At 36.9% G+C, this 19,340-nt stretch overlaps 1 protein-coding gene across 1 annotated transcript in view; it reads left to right on the top strand.

Annotated features, from left to right (window-relative positions):
- The window catches only part of STT3B (STT3 oligosaccharyltransferase complex catalytic subunit B), a gene marked incomplete at its 5' end in the record, with an annotated part of 52,261 nt that overhangs the window by 14,215 nt on the left and 18,706 nt on the right, over nt 1-19,340 (top strand). Inside the window, 4 exons of the mRNA XM_084260524.1 lie at nt 7,899-8,007; nt 9,830-10,117; nt 11,789-11,854; nt 15,503-15,602. Of these exons, the coding sequence (XP_084116650.1) occupies nt 7,899-8,007; nt 9,830-10,117; nt 11,789-11,854; nt 15,503-15,602 (563 nt within the window). The remainder of the gene's footprint in view (nt 1-7,898; nt 8,008-9,829; nt 10,118-11,788; nt 11,855-15,502; nt 15,603-19,340) is intronic.

Here is a 19,340-nt window from a genome sequence, read left to right as displayed (position 1 = left end):
CCATTACAGCTGTTTAGGTGTTACAGGCTCCTTTGTTCTGTACTGGAAGAACATGAGAAAAGTGACTTGGGAGCTAGGCATCCTCTGTTCCCATTCACTTATGAAGCAGTCGTGTTCAGCCTATTGATCTCTAGTATCACGTTTCTCACAGAAAGAATATTTTGCTTCTTAAAATAGATTATTCAGCTAATTGCTTTTTTAATTCCTTTCTGCTGACCAGATTCTCATGTACCAGACTAACTTAGAAGGTCCTGAAGTTCAGCTGCCTCCATCCTGTTAAAAGAGTACAGCATGAATCTCTCTTATCCATAAGACAATTCTTTCTTGAACATATTCTTGAATTCAGTGCAAATCCTTCAGAGTTGCAAGACACAAGTCTAATGTGCCACAGAGTAGTGCCTAATAGCACTCAGGAAAAAAAAAACAACACAAACAAACCAAAAAAACCCCCCAAAACCCAGACATAACACTGTAGGGCTTTTTGAGTTTGTGGGGGTTAGTATTATATTGAGGAAAGTAATGCCCCTCAACCAGATGATGCCATGAAAAGGCACAGAAACACTATTGCCAGTAGTATGGATGCCAGTTACAGTGTAGTATCTGCAGTAGAAAATGAACATTCAGTGTTGCCATGCGGGAATTTTGAATTTGTTTGTATGTTACCACTGAAATCTCTTGGTAATTTTGACTGTCCCAAGAAAAAAATTACATCCTTGCTTTCTTCTTAGGTCTAAAATGTGAATTATGAATGGGAGACATCACTGGCAAAGTATGTATTTTAGTATTGACAAAACTAACCCCCTTCCTAATAATTTGCCATGAGACATGGAATAGTTCAAAAGCAAGACAGAAAAGAGTCATGAAAAAGCCTAATAGGCATCAGAGGAAGTGTCTGAAACCGCAGGCAGATATACGCCCACTGCAGTGATGATGGGAAGCATATTGTGGCTTCAGAGGTGGTATATTGTGTGAAAAGGATAAGCTGCAGTCATGGAATGCTGTAAAAAGCTTGCAGCTCTTTAGCAGAAATGTTGAAGATGCCCTGGGCTGTCTGAAGACGTTAGAGCGACTGCATGCTCCCTGTAGAATGTCATGTCATTAAGCTACGGGCAGCACACAGGTCCTGATTGTAGCACTCGCCAAGTGTGACATCTTACTGCGGGCAGTGAAAATACCATGCCAAGTAGTGGAAGTAGGAATGCTGTAGTCCTCCTTGAATGCATTGGGGACACTCTGATATTCTTAAGGGTTATTCTATAACTATTCTGGTATTCTTACAGATTTCCACTGAGCATGTTTGAATATTGGACCTGAAAAAAATGCTTGCACTTCTGGTTGTGCCATCCAGCTTTTTTTTCCCTGCCTGGGCTTTCTACTATTCTTTCCCAACAGGGATTATTCTAATGGTATTACAGACAAGAGGACTTCAGTTGCTCGACTGGATTCCAGGAACAGGAACTTCTTCCTCCTTTGATTCAGAATTTCCATCTTTTATGAGGTTAGGTGGACATATCACTGCAGAACTTCTGCCATTTTATTATTTCAGAATAATAACTGTCCTTCATATAACAAAGGAGTCTTCACCACATTTTTTCTGAGTGTGTTTGCTCAGAATTAGGAAATCTGAAATTAAAAGCAGGATCCTGACCAGTTTTGAACCTGAGGAAACTCAGAATGATAGTACTGCTTCCCGTCAACTTGCAGGATGTGTATATATCTCTTTTCAAGTGGCCCTGCTTGCAACAAACATCCTGAAGATCAGATGGGCCTCTCTAAGTGTGGGGCACTCTTGAGAGCTTTCAACAAATACTTGATATTAATTGAGGCATATCTCAGAATACAAAGCATAACTGCATATCCATATATTTTGAGATAAAATCATACAGGCTATAAAAATTTCCATATTTAGCCCCCTAAAAAGGACAGGATTAGGACAATATTAAACTATACATCAGCTGTAGCTATTTTTCTTCCTGGTAGGCTTGACTTAATAGTCCTCTTCTTCAGTCAACTTTTGAAACAACCTTTGTAACAAACCATGTCTCTTGTGAAAGACTGGGTAGAGCTGATGTGTTCATGGCTCCCTGTGTTTCTTGTTCAGTGAGGTGCAGAAGCCCAGTTGTGTGTGCAAACTGGTAATGTTATCCACATAAAAAACTGGTAGGTGTGCATCTAGAGAAATTCCAGGAAAAAGATTCATGGACATGTAGGTGCTTGATTATATGTCAATGTTCTAATTCATGCGATGTTATCTTTACGTTTGTAATAGATGTAAGACCTAATAAAACTACTCTGCTGACAACAGTTTAAGTAAAAAGAAAGGAACATGAGACTTCTTCTGAAATTAAATTACCTGGTTGCTTTTCCATTTCAGAGACTTACGTTAGTTATACATGTAGACTTCCCTGTAAGTTTTCTTTGTTCTTGCTATGAGGTCCATAACATCTTGCTTTTAGGTTGTGGGTGGTAGGAAATGCTTTTTACCTATCATAAGTACTGTTGTCTACAGGTATTACTGGTGCAAAATTCTGAGTTTGATTAGTTGAAACTGTCAATGCATACTTTGCAAGGTTATCAACTCAACATATGTAAGCATTTTCATGATAAGAAATAGTACCATAGTGTATTGAATTTGTTGTGTGATTGATGGGGTACTGTACTTCCATTTTAAAAGCCATATGCACAACTCATTGTGGTAATTGCTTATTCATAGGTACAGACTTCAGAATAAGACTTTCAGGATGCTTTGCTTGTAGTATAATACGTAGGCAAGCAGGTGTTTCAAATTTAATATGGAATTCTGTGTAAGTGTTTCTTTGTTTCAATGAAAGTTACTGAACTTTTTCATTAGATTTTTCCATAGAAACACTGCACTGAATAAATTCTGCCTTTGGATGCAAAGAATATGTCGGATATGGAGTCAATCTGCAGCTATCTTTTTCAAGAACATAGACATCTAATCTCTAATTAGATGCTGTATGGCTGAATTGATTCTGTAATCTACATTTGCATTAAAAACTGACTCTTAGAATTGCTCAGATAGCTTGTAACGTTCACAGCTAGTTTGTATCATGTCATTTTCCCAAGTTTGCAGATGTGAAAATTTTGTGCATCTGCAGCTGAAGATTTTTAGAGCACAAGAAGCCTTTGTAATTGTAGGCTTAGAAAGTTTTCAACAGATTCTGCTGGTAAAGAGATTACATATTCTCAGATAGCTATAAAATGCCAGAGAAAAAGTCTAGATGATGGGGCAATAGTAGTGTGATATTGATAGGGTTTTAGACAGTCAACAACATTCTGACAAGAAGCAACACTGATTTTGTGCTCTGTAATGGGAGGGTCAGCTGAATTCCATTGCCACCAGTGTAATTTGCCTCATATGTTGTTAAGATCTGGAGGAAGTAACTGCACTGCTCTACATGTGCTCTTTTTGTATGTGGGGTTACTTTCTCACTAGGCTGAGTTTTATTTGAATGTACATCTTAAATAGTACTTTTGTCAAGGAAATACTAAACTTAGGAATGTCGAAGATGTCTCCTTATAAATATAGCAGTGATTGTTGCTGGGAAATGCTGGAGAATTCTTTAGCTTCTGGATAGAACCGAGTGATGGCTGTGAATAGTATTAACTAATCATATTACAGCATTACCTTGTGTCATCAAAAAAGCAGTTCATGGTGGCATAAAAATCAAACCCAAGCATGAACACACAGTTAAGATTATGTATTAACAGTACATAACATAACTGAAAACTCTACAGACTTGATTTTGCAAGTTGCCTAGTTAAGGTTTCCAAATTAATGTTGCTACTAAAAAAAAATTATGCCTCTGCCTAGTTACTTTGCTGTTGCTGCTTGTGCTCTGTTCTGTTCTGAAATTGAAATACACTTTGAAAATGAGAACTATATCTTTATTAACTCATCTTCAGTCGTCTCCTGAACTGACTATAATATAGGTATGTCAAATAGTGCCACAAAATTAATGGCACCATGCATAGAGCGCTTGTGATCATTAGAGTATCCCCCAAAAGGACTGAACTACAATACCAGCCTAATGTGGTTGTTGGGACATTGAATTACAAAATGTACAAAGACTGAGGATTGTTTGATGATTCCTTTAAGGCTTAGCTTGAGGAGGAGACAGTTCAAACTACAGACTTGACAGAAAGAGGCAAGGAGAACAGCAGAGCAACACTTTTCCTCCTAGAACATCAGCTAAAATAAGAAAAGTCAACGCTTACTGGTGTTAGTCAGGTCCTTAAGAGCTGTTCTCTGCTGAATGTTAGCAAGTGTGTATCTTCACAACATCGACTGAGAACTTGAATATTCCTCTTGGTCTTTCAAGCTAGGTTCTTAATTAGGCAAGTGCTTAATGTAATTTTTGTTCTTCATTCTTCTCGGGTCTGTCTCAAATTGACTTGCATCAAAGAGATAAGGGAGGATGAGAGGGAATCTTGGGAGATGGGTGAACAGTTCCCATACAAGAAGATCAGATCAGTGTGAGGGTTGAGAGTGGCAGAAAAGAGATCACTTTCTTTCAGTCTGGTCCAGTTACATAGCACTGCATCCTATTTAGCCACTGTAACCAGCAGCATACTCCAGTTCCTGTGTTTCCTTGGCTAATGTCTAACCAGTCAGAAAGTGTTGCATAAAACCCCTAAATATCTGTATTTGCTGGATGAAGGACAGTGACACCCAAGCGTGAAATGCAGCCCTTACCCAACACTGGCTTTTCTTGCCCCCATTCTGTTTCCTCCATCATTTGCAACCTGTAAATCTCCAGGATGTGGGCGTAAGCAAAGGTAGCACTACTTCTGATATTTCCCAGGGCTGTTTCACACCCCTATGAAACCTATATGTAGTTGCAGGTACTGTAACAACACAGCTGTAGAAATACAATACCACTGTGCTGCCGTTTGAACACAGCTTGAAAAGTAGCAAGGTGATAAGAAGGTTGTGTGACCATGGTTTGCAGTGCTTACTGTTGGTTAGTGGCTGGCTGTGTTATGGTCAAAAGGGAAACAGGTTTGCAAGGTTCAGGCTTGTCCTTAAACTATGAAGTGGTTAAGTGGTATCAGAGCATACTGCTGGCATCATGACTGCTGGATGGTACTGCTGTGTGGTGTGCTACCTGTTGCTGCAGCTTTGTCAATGTCTGAAGCTGGCCCTGATCAGCAGCATCACTTGTCAAGCTTCTCCTTGTGTATGCATTTTAACTTACTTTTGTTTGGAGGGTACCTGGGGGGAGTGAGTGAGCTGGGTTTTTAAAGTCAAAGTGGGGTGCTGCAGTTACGGTTCTAAATAGTTTTTTAAGGTTATGTGGTCATTTCCTGTTCTTACCTATAGGTCTTCTCACAGTGAAAAGTAAATGTACCTATAGTATCGCTAACAACTTCTGATGTAAAGGCATGTCCATCTATCCCTGCATGATTTTTGTTTGTGGGAAAAGAGTCAATCACTTTTTGAAAGTGATTTATATCTCTCCAGAAGTATATTAGGAGAGAAGATTAAATTCTTACCTCTTAAGTGGTAAAAGTAGAATGCTGCTATATTGCGTTTCAGTTTTGGGTGGTAATTCAGTATATTAAAGACTTAATGGGATGCTACCAAAGCACAAGACAGTTGTTTGCATCCTTCTGAAGTAAGTTTTGAAGCTTTACTGGTTTAAAACACAAGAAGAATGTCAATATGTATTATTCTTGCCTATTGAATTTCTTTAACAAATCTTTTAATGCTCTAAAAGTAAACATTTGTTATACTTTTTTAGCCTCTGTGAGTTTGAGTCATGGTTTTAAAATTTTTAAGTAATCCTTGTTAGTAAATATCTTTCTTGTTTCCTTTTTAAAGTTACAGGATAACAATATTGAAACTGTGCTTTCTGTGTGTTTTGAATCTGGTCTGTAGCTGGCTGGATTTCATGCATCCTGTCGAACATGGAACTCATTCTTTAGTCGGGTACCGTACTGCAGGCACTTGGCACTAAGCAAATTAACAATAGACCTTGCTATACTAAGATAAGAAGCAAATTTTACAGGTGCAGCATTTCATAAATCACGTTATAGTTGACAGTTCAGAACTGGAAAATTAATTAATATTTAGAAATCTAGTCAAATGGGAATAGTTGCAGGCTTATTAGAAACAAATGTCACATTGGTGTTTGATACAAAGATTTCTAGGTCAGAGTGATGTTTGTGTGAGTTTTCTTATATAAACATGAGTAATTACTTTTGGAAGTCTGTCATTTTATCAGTTAATGTATCCTATGTAACAGCTTGTTTACCATGGAAGAGAGTGTTCCTGAAAATACTGCACTCCTATATTTTTTTATTGACTTATTTTTAATGTCACTTGGCTGATGCTGTGATAGCTCAGTGAGTGGAAACATGCAAGTTTCCTGACATCTGGACTTGAATTTCAATTCTTATTTTTTTTGCTGTGTAGATGAAGAAATCTACTCATGACCTCCATGTGGTTGTACTTCAGATATTACACTTGCACTGATTAAACAATTAGGAACTTGATGGATCTTGCAGACTTGAATGACATTAGCTTTATTCTGTTGAAATTAATGAGTTCAAAGTAAACCTGTGATATTTGTGGAATCCTAGATAAAGAAAGAATTTGATGTAGTTTTAAAATTAGTGTTAGAAGTAGTGTGTGTAACTTATACAAGTGGATCCTTTCATAAAATAGGCAAAATGAAAAATACATGTGAGCTTTTTTTAGTCTTGAATATTGTCTTTGGAAGGTTGTCATGGTGGTTTGTTCATCTAGGTGTTGTGTGTCATGGTATTCCATTTAGTCATCTGAACTTCTAACTTAACAATGAGTATAGTCTTTAATACATATTTAGCTAATGAATTTCACATTGGTATCTAGAATCCAAATATGGTAGGGTTTATGGATGTTACTTGTTTTAGAAATGCTGTTCACCAAGGCTTTTCTAAGCCTCAACTTTTTTTACAAAGCTTTAGAGTACCTATGCCCGTAGCCTTGTCTGTTTGAGTTTTGAGTGATCACGAAAGAGTTGCAGTTTGGAATAACATGCCCAATGGTTGTTCTCACAGCAGCCTGATACCTAAGTTGAAGGCTTAATGGACTTTTTAATAGTTAAAAAGTTTGAGAATTTGGAAGAACTTTGTGCCAGAGAAGTGGAAGATTAATGCCTTGATGGCAATCCATTTGCTGGTGTATGAGCAATGTGGAAGACTGAACTAGACATATGCATGGGTGACTTTTGTTCTACAAGAAATTTTCTGTAGCACAGACAGGTTTTGGAGATGGAACTTCATTTACACAGATTCTATGTTGTGTAGATTCTTATTGATTGGAAGAAGGGAATATGTCAAGACGGTTAGATTGATAGTATGAAAAAATAGCCTAGTTCCCTTTGTTGTATATTGTTACGTTATGTCAGTTCTCAATGTTACATGAGAGAGAGCAGCAGAAGATGCATTGGGTAGCTGTCCTGTCTCAGAATGGGAGTCTTGTATTGATTCTTCCATGATCTTAATTCTGCTTAAGTAGTATTCTGGATGTGCTAAATAACTGGTTGATACTTGAAAACTAGTTTTTAAAAGGAATGTGGAAAATGACAAGGAGTGATTGTCAGAGTGATAGAAATTTCTTTTACAGAACAAACCAACCCTTCCCCCCATCTCCAGCCCCCCAGCTGTAATGTTTCAATTGTATATATGCACGGGCTAGTAACTGAGGGCTTAGTAATTCACTTTAAAACTCTTCAGGTGTAGAGAGGACCATTGTACTTATATAGTAAATGAGACACTAAAGTTTAATTACATTTCTACATCTTAGAAAACAAATTACTTAAGATATGTCTAAAACTTAGGTTCTTGATTCTTATCTCCCCATCCCCTTATTTTCCTGTGTTTCTTTCTAGGTTTAACTATAGATCAACACATCATCTTGCATCCCATGGGTTTTATGAATTTTTAAATTGGTTTGATGAAAGAGCATGGTATCCACTGGGAAGAATAGTAGGTGGAACTGTAAGTATTGTAATAATAACTTGAAGGTGACTTTGCAGTAAGTTTTTTGAACTTTCAGTAGAAATTTGATGTTGATAAATGGAGAATCAATAAAATATGCTTTTAATTGTCAAATTGCTGCAAAGGGAATAGCAAGATTATTTTAATTTTTAGCTGTGGGTACTAAGACAGTAAGTCAACATGCTCTAGTCTTTATCCAATAGCATGCTGTGAACAAGAAATAGAGTTTTACTTTCTTACCTCAGCACTTGTAATAGTTGTAAGTAAGGGTGTTATGGCTTCTGTAATTCTGGTACATGGAATGAAGAAAGACTTTTTTTTTTTTTTAAATAGTTAGATAAATCTCTTAAGGTACAAGTTTTAACCTAGTGGTATATTTTGAGGGAATTTCATGTGTGTATGGAAACTGTTAGGATATCACTGGGAAAAGAACTTTTGAAATTAAGTCAGCAGGACACTTGTATGAATCACAGTGGTGTGGGGGTTGGAAGGGACCTCAAGAGATCATCGAGTCCCACCCAGGAAGCATCAAGGTTATGTAAGATTGGTGTCAGTGCAAGTTACCAGACAAGGAAGGTGTATGAAACAGTGTTACTAAATCACTAGAAATAGCATTCATTAGTAGAATACCTTTAGTAACACTCAGCAGTCATGTGTTACTTAATGTGTGAAAGCACATTAAAACAGTATAGTTTTATTTAAACTGTTAAACATAGTGCATTTAAATGCATTTATGATGTTTTATTATAACAATTAGATCACTGTTTGTTTTAGTATCTTAGAGGTATTTGAGGCTCTATGTAATATGTATGTGTTTTTTCATACCTGTCTTGTATGAAGTAAAAACCCAGTGAAATAGAATTGAAATGTTGATGTCATACACTACTTTGCAGATCACCTGATATACTATGTTGTAATAGATTATCCTGAAAAACAGCTTTCAAGGATATATGCAGGGGAACATTCTGTTGTCTGTTAAGTTAGTACATCACCCTTCTTAGGTTTTGAAAGAAACTAAGGCAGCTGAAGTCCCTATTAACTTTTCTAGTTCATATTGATTTCTCTAATGTTGATAAATGTAGGAGGGAAAAATTCCTATTAAGAATATTTTAATGTTCTACAATATTCTATGATGAGTTCAATAGATTTGTGTAAGTCTATGCTCCCTTCCTTGAGGACGTATTAATTCAATTTCATAGGACTTTATTTTAATCCTTCATATCCAAAGATGTCTACAGATGGCATGGAAATACGTAATACCCAACTGACTGTCAGCTTTTCAGCTTTAAAAAAAAAAAGTCTTGTTGATACACATTTTTTTTTCTCCGTGGGTAAGAAGAAGTGAAAGAGTGGTAGCATGTATTTTGGAGGAAAATGGATAGGGCTTGGAAACATTACTGGGTTGTTTCTTCTTGTCTAAGAGGTTTGAGGTTTGGGTGGGGTTTCGGGGTTTTTTTTTAAAAGCTGTTAGCTGGCTTGAAATTCTCTTATAAACTTTAGCTTCTGTTTCCATACCTTAACAACAAATTCTTGTCATTATATGATAAATGTCAGGCAAGACAGGATATTATCTGTAGGCTGCTTGCTCACAAAATGGATTATATGTAATTGTTAGCATTGGATAAAATTTCAAGAATCTCTGGTGTTCAGCGATGTTGTCAAAGCATAATATTAAACTAAGTCCCATTAGTATTACCTGCTTACTGTGTATATCAGCTTAAGAAATGTCTGTTTCATTGCAAATCATATGGAAATAACCTCACCACGTTCACTTTCTGCAATAATCTAATGTCTCTTTTTTTTTTTTCACCCCTCCTTTTAGGTATACCCAGGACTGATGGTGACAGCAGGCCTTATACATTGGATTTTAAATATGCTTAATGTGACAGTCCATATAAGAGATGTATGTGTGTTCCTAGCACCAGTTTTTAGCGGCCTTACAGCTATTTCTACTTTCCTGCTCACCAGAGAACTGTGGAACCAGGGAGCAGGGCTTCTAGCTGCCTGTTTTATTGCCATAGTTCCAGGTTACATATCCCGATCAGTAGCAGGATCATTTGACAATGAAGGCATAGCTATTTTTGCACTGCAGTTCACATACTATTTATGGGTAAGTAATTGCTGAGTCTTTTGCTTTGGAAAGGTTTTTTGGTTCCTCCTCCAACGAAATGACTGATTTTTCTTAGAATCCATTGAATTCTTATTTTCCTCCCTCTCATCCCTCTTCCCCTTGGCTCTTGATCAGACCAGTACTGAGAAGTCACATGAGCTGAACCGTTCTATAATCACATTCTTCAGTTCAGTACGTCCCCCCCATAGTAGTAGTGGTTGTAATAATACTAATTATGATGAGTCTATAAATGTAAAACGAGCAGGAGGGCTGCTTCTGTTTTCCAGTTTGGAGGTATTGGTGTTATTTGAGCATCAAATCTTTGCCTTTGTATTTAGCTGGTGAAAAGCAGTAGACTTGAAATAAAAATACTTTGTATTGTCTTTTGGAAAAGTGTGAACTGTATGGAGGCTCTAGCCTTTGACTTAAGCATCCAAATTAAATACCCAGAGCTGTCCAGGAGAAGATATTAATATTGCTTGCATGCTTCAAAAAAAAAGCCTGATGCCTTTCAGTTAGTCTACATGCAAGTGCAGTTAGCCTGTCACTCCTTAATCTGTCTGTAGAATGGCTTCTGTAATGCAGTTTTGTAGGAAGGAGTTTGGGCAAGCTGGAATTTTTCTAGATGATTGCATCTATTTTGGAAACAAACAGCATAACTATATTGTTAATTCAGCTGTATGCTTCTGTCCCTTGTGCATTTCTTGAATGTGTGTACTTTTCATTTTGAGTGTCTCCATGGACAGTATGTATACAATCACTGCAGCTTTTCCCCTGGTATTGTCAAGAGTTCTACTTTTCAGAAGCAGATGCATGCTCACAAGTTTTTTAGCTTTAGAATATTTGTGTTTTGTTGATAGGAGCATAATGGAAGGGAATGAAGTTTTTCATGGCTGAGTGATTGGTGTTACTTAAATGCAGGGTTTTTTAAATGTGGTCTTAGAATAAGCTGCAGCTGTAAAGGTATACTCTGTTTGATAACAATAATAGAATCAACCTACGTTGTCATTTTATAATAACTTGAGACATGATAGCAGTTATCTGTTCTTATGGAACTCATATTTAACTAAACTGCATAGCGTAATAATGTTTGCATGAACTCTTGTCAAATTATATATGACTCAAATATTATAGATAACTTTCCAGTTTCCTATAATGTTGGCTTTTCATTCCCGTTTTCTCATTCCACGATCACCACCATCAGTTTTGGGCAAAAATCATACTTCTGGGCCAGTTTATGGATCCTACTAAACCTTTAGTGGTATCTGGATGCTCTCATTAACCTTAAGTGGGTTTTTCAAAATTAAATATTAGTTCCTTTACCTAAAGTTGCAGAGTTGGGTCTGATGCCAGCCAAAGTAAGCCATGGATACTCTAAGCTTAGAATTATAGACTGGTGTAATGTCTCAGAGAAAGTAGCACAGAGGTGTTGCACTACTTTTATACCTCAGGCAATGAAGCAGAGAGTTGCATTCTGCCTCTGCTTTAACTGGAGAGAAAGGTATAAGCTGTCTTGTGGTTTGGATTCACAGACATCAGTTTGGAAGCATACAAATACAACTTGGTATGTGCTAAAAAAGTTCTCTTTGCAGTTGTTTTGGAATGAAATGTTTTATTATTGTCCAGTATTTGTTTATCATTCAATTCATAAATACTTTGTTATTTTTAAAGGTGAAGTCTGTGAAAACTGGCTCAGTCTTTTGGACAATCTGCTGCTGTCTATCCTACTTTTATATGGTAAGCCCTTTATTTTATATAGTAGCTGAACCAATTGAGTAGGGCTTACATGATACATAAGCTGATGAAGAACAGAAGATGACTTTGGTCTTTGTTGAAGCCATAATATAGAAGTGCTACTTCACATTATTGTTGAGGAGATAAAACTAATAGCGAAATGGTGGGAATTGGTTTTCCCCCCCTTCATCTTCTGAAGCCTTAGACTTGAAAGATCTTCCTGTATGAATCAGTCAAAACCCCTTTTTTCCCCGTAACTGATAAACTTTTTTTATTTTTTTTTGTGGCTATATGAAAAATAGCCACAAAATAGCCATTGGTGAGACAGGCTCTAATTGCTTGGTGTCAGTTAAGATTGAGGTCTCAAATACTGCTTTTTTGCAGTCAGGTAACTAGGCTTGCAAGGAAAAAGGAATTCAAGAATTGTTTTGCATGCCTTAATTTAAACTACAAGGTTAATTCAGAGGTAACCTGGATGCTGCTGGGGTTTCTTCTAGCTTTAATGTTCATTGGGTTTTCTGGGAGACTTATGCTATTGAAACAGCAAATAATGATAGAATCACAGAATTGTCTTGGTTGGGAGGGACCCTTTAGATCATCAAGACCAACCATCGTCCTAACCTGCCATCCACTACAAAACCGTGTCCCTCAGCACCACATCTAACTGTCTTTTAAATGCTTCCAGGGATGGAGATTCCACCACTTCCCTGGGCAGCCTGTTCCAATGCCTAACCAACCTCTCTGTGAAGAAGTCTTTCCTAATATACAATCTAAACCTTCCCTAGCATAACTTGATGATATTTCCTCTTGTCCTATCACTTGTCACTAGGGAGAAGAGGTCAGCCCCCCCCTTCTCCACAGCGTCCTTCAGGTAGTTGTAGCAAGCAATTAGATCTGCCCTCAACCTCCTCTTCTCCAGACTAAACAACCTGAGTTCCCTCAGCTGCTCCTCCTAACATTTATTCTGTGGTCCCCTCACCAGCTTCATCTCCCTTCTCTGGACATGCTCCGGCACCTCAATGTCTTTTCTGTAGTGAGGGGCCCAAAACTTAAGTGCAGTACTCAAGATTGCATTGCCAAAGACTATAGCTATCTCCTGGTACATTCATTTCCTCCTCCATTTCTCCTCCATTTTGCCAAGTAATTAAATAAACAAGCTACTCTCTTATACATAGCATTGCTGTGTATATGTCATTACACTGAAGAGACCCTGTAGGCTTGGTACAGACTTACATCCAGTACAAAATGGGGCAAGTAAGTTTTGAATTGCTGTATTTATATACTGTAGTATGTTTTTATATTGTGCCAGTTTATTGGCAGGAGCTTCAGAAAGTGGTGTTCATAAATCCACAATTAACAAATACAATAATTTTACTACTTTACTGATGAAAAATCACACAATGACAAGTTCTTTGCATCTTAGTCTGACTATTGTCTTGATCTGTGGGACTGTATGAGGAGGAGGGGGTGTGATCTAGAGTGAGGAATCAATGTCATAATCATGACATTCAATTCTTGAATGTAAATGGATGTGTTTTATTTTCCTTTTGAGTGCTGTCAGCTAGTGAAAGGTTAAGATTTATCAATAGCTTAGCCTCAGTGATTAGATGATAGAATTTTACTGCTTACAGAGTGTACCTACTTCATCCCTGGTGATGGCTTTCCATATGTTTTATTTCCCTTGGGGAAGAAGTTTTGGTAAGATGCCCTTCTAGACATTTTACCTATATAAGTTCTTAGGAAAAGACATTAGGTATTAGTTATATATAGTATTAATTTCTATTTCTCTGATAAAATTGGTCATGTTTTTTGTATAAGCTGAAAATTAAATCTCAATTTTGAGGTAGTAAGAACACTTCCCTCCTTGCATGGGGAGTTTAGGGAACAGCTCCTTGAAAGAGGAATAGATATTGCATGGACTGACAGAAAGCTTTTTTGATAACTGAATCTGCTTAAAATACATACCTAACTCACTGTGGTGATTTGACTCATAGCATTGTGTTGCATAAGGAGAAGGGTTTTTTCCTTGCATTTGTATTTTTAGCATTTCTTTGACTTCAGCAACTTCTGTTTTGGATAGCTTTTTATGACAAGGAGATAAAATAAAATAAAGCTTTACACTGAACCATTCCTTTTAAGAATAACAGCATGTTTCCACTCTTTTTGCCAGTCTATGAGGATGCCTCAATTTTGTTTGAAAAATTCCAAGGTGTGCCTTCAGTTCAGAAAGATCTTCAATGCTTAGATGTGGTTTAATATTTTGATAATTAAAGATGTGGTCTGTGGTCCATACAGACTGTGTGCTACCTGCATCATTCAAACCTTTCCCTAAATATGACAGTGTCCTGATGGCGTGTTTGTTCTCATTCTGTTGTGTCTTAGCTGTCTTCATGTAATAGCTTCTCTTAATAAACTTGCCTATGTGAACCATGGTACTTCGTGCTAGTAATACAATGAAGGGTCATGATAATCTGAAATAAGTTTCTGGAAAATTTAGAAGTTGTTTCACATTGTCTGAATTGGTTACCCCAAATTTTGAAAAACTGTCTTGTGTAGTATTAGTATGAAAAGACAGTACTTGGCCTCATCCTTATTTTAGAATCTGTTCTACAGAACATAGTCATTTGGGTTTCTTTTTGGATTCTAGGGCTTTAAAAATATCTACATGAATCTAAGCCCTGAAGTACAATTAAAGTGAAAACCACATTAGCTACAGTTCTAAAAATGAAGATCCAGGGTAGGCATGGTACATATGGGAGAAGTCTAGACTGTAATTTGACAAGAGGATGTGTGTTAGAATACAGATTGTCTAGTCAACATTAGCCCTTCTGAATATGTTAGAAAAATAGATACCGCATTGTAATGATAGCTCATTAAATCTTTGTCTAAACCAGCAATCAGTGATGTGTGATCACATTGTAGTGTTTTTAAGTACATCATGACAGCAGTTCTCAAGTGCTGCTGTTACTCCAGGTTTGCAAAATCCATGACATAGTTGTGCACCATTCCACAGGGCTCAGCCCTTGTGCATCCACCGCTCTTGCTTTTCCTTCCACTGCAATCTGCATGGCTGCTCTGCTTCAGGAGTTCTGCTCCTGGAGGTGTACCTTGCTCCTTTTCTCCTCTCTGGCTGGAGATAATGTTCCCTGTCCCGACCAAAAAGTGCAGAGCGTGGTGCTATGTTTGTATGTCAAAGGGAGAATTTTGGATCCTGCATGGTAGTCTTACTGTTGGCTTGTGCTGTAGCTTTCACCACAGGGGAAAGCCTCCAGCATCACATTCTTGTTTGCCAGCATGACCAGATCAGCTTGGGAGGAAGGAGGAAACACAAGGATAGCCTTGAAAATCCACCAGGCCATTTTAAAAGATTTTGATATTTGGGGGGGTTGTTTTTCTGTTTTGTTCTTGTGGTTTGATTTGTTGGGGGTTGATTTGTTGGGTTTTGGGGGGTTTTGGGATGGTTTTATTTATAATAAACATTAGGAAAGATTCTCAATGGTGTTACTAGTGGTGTTACTAGTAGTTCTGACTGCTTGCCTAGATGTGGTTTGTGTTTTCTTGTTAGAACATCAGGATGTATAAATCCAGCATTGAATCTCCTAAGACTTTGCAGATATTTTCAGGTCTAATGTCCTATTCCATTTCTCATAGGTCTCTGCATGGGGTGGTTATGTTTTCATCATCAACCTTATTCCACTGCATGTGTTTGTTTTGCTGCTGATGCAGAGATACAGCAGGAGGGTCTACATCGGTAAGTTTTGTTTGTTGAGCAGTGGAATTCTCAAATGCTGAATCATGAGATGTGAAATTAATTATACTGATGTGTTTTGTATCAAGTGGGAGTTAAGTAATTGCATATCAGGTTGCATTTTATTAACTTGATAGTGATTATAGTTGGTTATTCTATACAACATGGAAATAAGAAGCTAAAACATACGCTTCCAAAATTGCATTTATGTAGCTGCTAATTAATTTTGTCCTTTCTAGCACACTGAAAAAAAAATTGGATGGCTTGATATTTGTAGAATCCTTTCAATATATATTATGTATGTTTGTAATAATGTTTCTTATTTTTTCTTTTCCTAGTATGTTAAACAATTGCCATTTTTACAGTTGTGCAGCAGAGATTATGTGAATTATTGTGACATATGAGGAAAGACCTAGGGAATTTTAAGCAGCCATTTATGTTTTATATAAACTAGACTAAAAAGTTATGTGAGAGTCTGTCTGCTTCACATGAATCCTTGAGATTTTACTGGGTTAATGGATCAGTCTTCCTTCCAGTTTCAGGAGTGTGTGTGTATAGTAATTGTAGGAGACCAACTTTTTAATCTATTTCCCTGACCTTTAAATACTCTGTAAACTGTTTTTACAGAGACTTTACCAGTTAATTCAGTTGGCTGCAGTGTAGGTGTGTGAATGGAAAAATAAGCAATTTGGGTATTCAAAGCTTTATAAGTTAGCTAAAATATTTTTTTACTCCCTAATGTGAAATCTTTACAATAGATAGTTTGAGAACACAGTATGACTGTAAGTATAATAACACAATTTATCTTTGTATTTTCAATTATTTTAATACAATTTTTAGTATCTGCTGAAGAAATTACTACATTTACGTGTATATTTGGACCATTATATACAATGATATTTACTTAATTTATTCAAGTTCAGATTTTAATTTCTGTTATCTAAACTGTAAATACTAGTTTCATGCTTCTTGTTAATCTAGTTGCATAATGCAGAAATTTTAATTAAATTATTTATTTATTTTTATGGGGGAAAGTTCTAACCCACTTGTAATTACTTATCTTCATTAACTGCTTCTTCATAACTTAAGGGGAAAGTAATTTATCTTGTTTTGCTTTTAAAATTGTTTTACTGAATATTTTCATTTTCCAATTTCTATGACTTAGGCAAGAGAAAATTAAATCTACTAATTATAAAATCCTGAAGCAATGTGGTAACCAGAAACAATAAAGAATAAGTACTCTTGCTTTTCAGCTTTCAGAGGACTAGTCTTTGAACTCATCTGGGGAAAATAGTACTGCAGGTTCATATGAATTAAAGGTTTTGGCAGGCGTTTGTTTTGCAAATAGCTACGGTGTTTTGAGATGTTATTGCCCTTCAGCTGTGAGGGAGATGTACTTCAGCAGGGATGTCAGAATGAAAATGTGACTGCTGCTCTGCTGTTTCATTGCAACTGCTGGCTTAATTTAAGCTTCCATGGGAAGCCTGACGCACAGATGCCTGTACATCTCGCATTAGTATGTGATTCCTGGGTTTGTTTAACGGGCTGTTTGTGTAAAACAGGTAAGAATGTTCAAGCGCTTCTAGGAGGAAATTAGTGTGCTTCACTTCCAAACTATTCAGATAGGGAAAAGAGTTTACAAAAGCTCATTGAAGTAGGGAGAATAAATATACTTTGGGAGTGTCTGTGATATGCAGTTGTTAGTGTGCCTGCAGCAGTCTCCTAATTCTCAAAAAAACTACCAGTGTAGCTGACAGTAACCAGTAAAACACACATCCGTTTTGCTACTACCAAGACGTTTGGAGGTTTTAATCTCTACATCAGTTGCTTCATATTTTTAAACAAGCATGAGCCTAAAATTTGTAACTGATGTTTAATATATAATAGTGTAACTGTAGAGAAGATTATTTGGTAGCACCACATTTTTAAAAAATAGTGATGGCTTCCTGGTATACATTTATATGGATGTTCCTACACCAAAGGAGAGGTTAATGGGACGTGATCTGATATGCCTGGCAGTGTGATTCAGAATCATTTAATGGTAAAAATTTCCCACAGCGTGAACTTTTTGCCAATCTTAAATTCATCTGCCTGCAAGTCATAAAATATTTTACCAGCCAGATAACTTCTGACCCATTTGGCATCGATGGTGGTCATACTGCCTACATTTGAAAGCTTAAGCTGTGCGATTTTTTTGTTTGTCTTGACCAGTATCTTTCATTCAGATCTCACTAGCTTAATAATTAAGAGCAAGTGCTTACAATTCCAATGTATTCTCAACCCTTCTATAGGTAAATCATGTCTTTATTCAGATACAGGGGCCATTTATATTATTTTCTATTATTGTACTCTTAAATTTATCATATGTTTAAAAGAGAAACATGTTTACATTTGGAAAGGTATGAATGTAGATTTAAGTCATGCTTGCAAATTTAATAGACTTGGCAATTTTCACTTCAATTTGATTATTTTTTATCAGTACAATTTTTTAATGTTCTGTATACTTTCCAGGGTATTTACTAACAAAACACTAAAGGACCGTCTAGATTTTAAAACTTAATTTCAGTAATTCACAGAATCATGGAACATGTTAGGTTGTAAGGGACCTTTAAAGGTCATCTAGTCCAACCCCCCTGCAGTAAGTTCTGTGTCTTGGATTTTATTTAAATAGTAAGCAGGCATATTTTTATATCAGCTACTTCAGTATTCTAAAACTTCAGGTCGTGAGTTTATTTTTGGTGATTATAATCCATTAATTGAAAGTATGTGGTTATCAAGTATTTGATTGTACTCTCTGGAAATACTTTTCAGCAGGTTCTTCCTGTGTTTGTACAGTACACAGCAGCTACAATTGTTTGTAAAATGAGTTTACCCACAGCAGGTCGGTGTATTTTTGTTCTGACTGAGCAATGGCTATAACCATGAGAGTAGCTTGAAGAAGCTGAGATTAACTTCTTGTGTTTGCAAAGACTCTGCAGGCAGTAGAACGTACAGGAACATGGAAAGTTGGTGAGATGTATCACCTTGATGCATCTAAGTTCCTAGAAAAATTGTGTTGCTGTGTAAATTGCCAGGATTTTTTTGAATAACAGGCAGAAATGTGTGATAGCTCTTGGAAAGAAATGGGAGGAAGGGCGGGGGGGGGGGGTGGTGTGTCAGAGGGGAAAATGGGTATAGATAGTGTAATGATTGTAGGACTAGGCTTAAAACCCATGATTTACAATGGCTAACAAATGTGAAATGTAGTGATTTATGCCAATCATTGAACTTCCACAGGATGGCAGTGTTGTAACACTATCATGGTACAGTAAATTATTGATGATGTAGTGAATTCTTAAAAAATCGAGCTTCCTACAGCAAAAATGTATTTCAGTGACATAAGGGGGCATAGATCAGTAGCAGGGCTAAGCAGCACAATATACATTCTTGAGGGAATACACCAGAGAAGACAGTAAGTGGTTGGAGGTGTCATTACAGTCACATCTATAACTTTTTGAAAGCATACAGTACTCTAGGGGCATAATCCTCCTGTTCTGGAAGCTATACCAGTGGCAAAGGATGGCATCCCCAGACCTGTTCTCATGGAGGTTGGCAAAGGATTGCATAAGAACAGGGATCTCCTCATAAGATTGAGGCCATAACAAAGACAGTGGGTTTTGATTTGTAGGAGTGTTTAAAAATCTGTGAGGTGGATTATTGCTGTTTGCCACTGAAGGAACAAAACTTCATTTGGATTTTAAG

Source organism: Gallinula chloropus (assembly GCF_964237585.1).
Source record: "Gallinula chloropus genome assembly, chromosome: 2".
Classification (NCBI taxonomy): Eukaryota; Metazoa; Chordata; class Aves; order Gruiformes; family Rallidae; genus Gallinula; species Gallinula chloropus.
This window is presented reverse-complemented; position numbering and strand designations above follow the sequence as displayed.